The following is a 4,249-nucleotide window of genomic DNA, read 5'->3' on the forward strand; positions in this document are numbered from 1 at the left end:
CCTCAGAAAAATATTTTTTAATAAATAAATAAACTATGGCCTCAGGCACAATATATATGTGCACAAACTGCTGCTTCGGGCCCAAGTATACGTATACATAACTGCGGTCTCCGGCCCAAATATGCATAACGCATTAACTGTGGCCTCAGGCTCAAAGATGCATAACGCATTAACTGCGACTTTAGGCCCAAATATGCGTAAAACAATAACTGCGGCCTCAGGCCCAAATATGCATAAAGCATTAACTATGGCCTCAGGCCCAAATATAAGGGTTCAACATTCAGGGATTTAAAATCAAAAACTGAGAATCATATTGCAATACATGATACTGAAATACTGAATCATATTGAGTTACATGATACCAGAATGCTGAATAGAACTAGACTAAGACATGTATTCATGAACTGATTATTAAAACTGAAACTTTAACTGTTTATGACATGCTGAGTAATCTAGACTGAGACTCATGGGCATCAAACCCAAGTCTATATTGATTACACATTGATTTCACAATGTTTAGAATGAAAGTCATGAACGAGTTACGAAGCTAGAGAATAGAAGTTTTGCAACTATTCAAGGAACTAGGCTTAACTATATTTCTGAGGCAATTAGTAACGTCGTAAAAGAAACGTAGTGTAGGGAGAATCATTAACATTCCCAAACATAGAGAGTTAGTCTCACATACCTTAACTTCCTGCTCTTAAGCGTAATACAATATTCGCCAACCCTTTCAACTTTAATCTATATCAATACAAGTCAAATGGATTCCATATTAGCAATAATACTCATATTTTGGTCACTTAGGCATTTTATCAAACACTTGATGGGTATAAAAGCTTAATATCCCTCATTAATGGTATTCCTACACCCAACAACCCATCCTCTTGTTCCTAAATAAATTCAAAAATGTCAAATTATTATAATCAATATCATTGTTCATCACCCATATGATAGACAACATCCTTAATCAACAACCAATAACCCAAATCTATAACCGTTCATACTTTTCTATCAAACCCATCAACTCATATCTAATGAACTTAGAGTCTATAATCATTTAGGAAATGCTATAATTAATTAGAGGGTGAAGATATTACCCTTTGACGTTCAATCCTCTTGAATTTGAGTTCTAGGGTTTCTTTTCTCAACCATGATGTTCCAATCGAATATCTAATGATTTGAAGGGTTTACCCATGTTAATAAGTTGTTGGGGAATTGAAATTAACTTAGAATCATCATTATAACTTACCTTAGATGGTGGAGGGACCTTTGAGAAGTTAGGTTCTTGAGAGCTTCCCTTTATAGAGCAAGTTTTTGCATTTTGTGAGGGACGAGGTAGGGATTATAAAATGACCCCCCGGGTGCGCTCCCACGCACCTGAAGGCCCAACCGCACACCCGGATATGCAGCAGGGCAGTAGAACTACCACAAGTGCACGGCCGCGCACGGGACCATCTGGGCGGGCACTTGGGCGTGCATACTTTTTGCACATAACATATGTTATGTGCATTGTCCAGTAAAATGCACATAATGTTTTACACAGAGATCTGTTCTTGCTCTAATATATATCATTGGAAAGTTATTTCAAAGGGATACAACTTTCATGTTTTGAGTTTTCTCCAGTTTCTAACATAAATCCATGTAATCAGTATGAAAGACAGACTTTCCATAAACTTAGTCAATTTTATCAAATCTTATGCACCTCACTCTCTGTCTTGATTCCAAATGTATATTTCCACCCATACGCATCCCGATAGGACTTCATATGTCTAAACTATAATATTAATACTCATTTAACATGTCCACACTTAGTCTGAATTTGCGGAGTGTTATATTATCTCCCTTTTGGGATCATTCATCCTCGAATGATTGCCCAGACTGTAACTACGACTAGCATTGGACCTTAAACGCGTCTGGTGGAAACATGTGAACACTGAACTTTCATGAATACTTGCATACTAAACTGAATGAATACATGATTATTGAACTACTGAGATACTGAACTGAATCACTACTGCATTGACTGAATATTGAGCTGACTGAATACTAAAAGGCATGGAGATTATAATATAAGGTCTAAATGAAAAGGTTAGTTACCTTTAACATTTCTCCCAAACACCCTCCAACTATCATAGCATAACACAAGCCTCACATTCAATCATAATACGCATAACATGAAATATATACGTGAATACTGAACTAACATGGATATATGAATATTGAACTGGCAGAAATATTTGAGTACTGAACTGACATCAATATATGAGTACTAAGATGGCATGAATATCTTAGTATTGTCCTGACATGAGTATCTGAGTATTGAACTGACATGAGTATCTGAGTACTAAACTGACATGAGTATCTAAGTACTGGAAACTTGAATTTCATAACATGACATGTGAAATACTAGGTGTACAACCGCTAATTTTGGTGGCAACTCCAACTCATAAGCTATTTGTCCGATCTTTCGCAGGATTCTATATGGCCCAATATAGCGGGGTCAAAGCTTCCCCTTCTTCCCAAATCTCATAACACCTTTTATAAGCGAAACTTTTAGAAACACCCAATCATTAACTTGGAAATCTAAGTCTCTACGCCGCACGTCTGAATAGGACTTTTGGCGACACTGAGCCGTCTTCAAATGCTCTTGAATCAACTTGACTTTCTCTATAGCCTGATAGACCAAATCTGGTCCCAACAACTCTGCTTCGCCAACTTTGAACCAACCAAATGGCGATCTACACCTTTACCCATACAGAGCTTCGTACGATGCCATCTTGATACTAGAATGGTAGATGTTATAATTAGAAAACTCAATGAGAGGTATGTGATCATCCCAATTACCTTTAACATCAAGGACATATCCTCAAGTGTCTGAATAATGCACTCTACCTGGCCATCTTTCTGAGGATGAAAATCTATGTTGGGGTTTACTCTTATGCCTAATATTTTCTGAAAGGTCTTCTAAAAGTTCATTGTAAACTGAGCACCACGGTCCGAAATGATGGACAACGGAGTCCCATGCAATCAGATGATTTCCTGAATGTACAACTTGGCATACTCTTATGCTGAATCTGTGGTCTTTACTGGCAAGGAGTGTGCTGACTTGGTAAGTCGATCTACAATCACCTAATCAAATCATGTTTTCAAAATGAGTGAGATAATCTTGTTATAAATTTCATATTTACCATCTCCAACCAAGAATATGTGTATTATGTGGTAAAACACTCGGAATTTTGCTGCTCGACTTTCCCTTGCTAACAATTTGGACACTTGGCCACAAAGTCTGCGACGTTCATTTTCATGTCGTTCTACATATAAATCTCCTTAAGACCATGATACATCTTTGTGGAACCTGAGTAAATAGAATACCTGGAATTTTGGGCTTCAGACATAATCCGCTTTCTGAGCCAATCTATGTCCGGAATACACAGTCCATCTTGATACCTCAAAGTACCATCATCTCCCCCTTGTACAAAACCCATTATCTTATGCTTGTGAATCATATCTTTCACCTGCAATAAGTAAGGATCATCAAACTGTTTCTCCTTCACTTCGGCTACTAAGGAGGAATAAATCTTGTACTGGACAACAATTCCACCATATTCGGTGTCCGAAAGTCGAAATCCTAGCTTGTCTAAGTGTTGAACTTCTTTCACCATAGTTCACTTGTCTACCTCAATTATGAGCTATACTTCCCATACTTGATTATCTTTTTAAGGTACTTCCTAAACATACTTATAGCGCTATTGTGAGCTAAGTCTTTGATCAATACTCCGAAGATTAGAATCTCGTGCACTGGCACTACCCTCATGATACATAACTTGCAATATTTTATAGTTTTTTTATATTCCATGCTAACTATGCGGGTTTCCACTATCCAACTAGACTTACTAACCATTATCACATCTCCCCCTTAGACCAAATGTTAAGGTCTTGTACTTGCAGATCCTTCTCTTTTGTTGGGATCCAAATCACTTTCTTATCTTCTGCAATTATTTGTACTTTACGTCAGTGACGACTCATCTTCTAACTTACTTCTGAGCAATCTTTTTTACTAGAAAAACTAAATTACTTACATAAACAGAAAGCTAATGTATTCATATCTATCATATACAATCTTAACGATTTAACTCTGCTCACACTGTCAATCTTGGGGAAACCCCTTTTCGATAACTCTTAAAGGTTATTCTTCTGTAGTTTGCTCTCTTACTGCTAGCGGAATAAATCTATATATGAAAGTTTAAAA

General features: G+C 37.0%; 1 protein-coding gene across 1 annotated transcript; it reads right to left on the reverse strand.

Moving 5' to 3' along the window:
* Positions 1–3,311: 3,311 nt before the first annotated feature.
* On the reverse strand, positions 3,312–3,662 carry LOC138898349 (uncharacterized). Its single transcript, XM_070184408.1, has one exon. The coding sequence runs from the start codon at positions 3,660–3,662 to the stop codon at positions 3,312–3,314; it is 351 nt and encodes a 116-aa protein (XP_070040509.1).
* Positions 3,663–4,249: the final 587 nt, after the last annotated feature.

Source organism: Nicotiana tomentosiformis, chromosome 9, assembly GCF_000390325.3.
Source record: "Nicotiana tomentosiformis chromosome 9, ASM39032v3, whole genome shotgun sequence".
In the NCBI taxonomy this organism is placed as follows: Eukaryota; Viridiplantae; Streptophyta; class Magnoliopsida; order Solanales; family Solanaceae; genus Nicotiana; species Nicotiana tomentosiformis.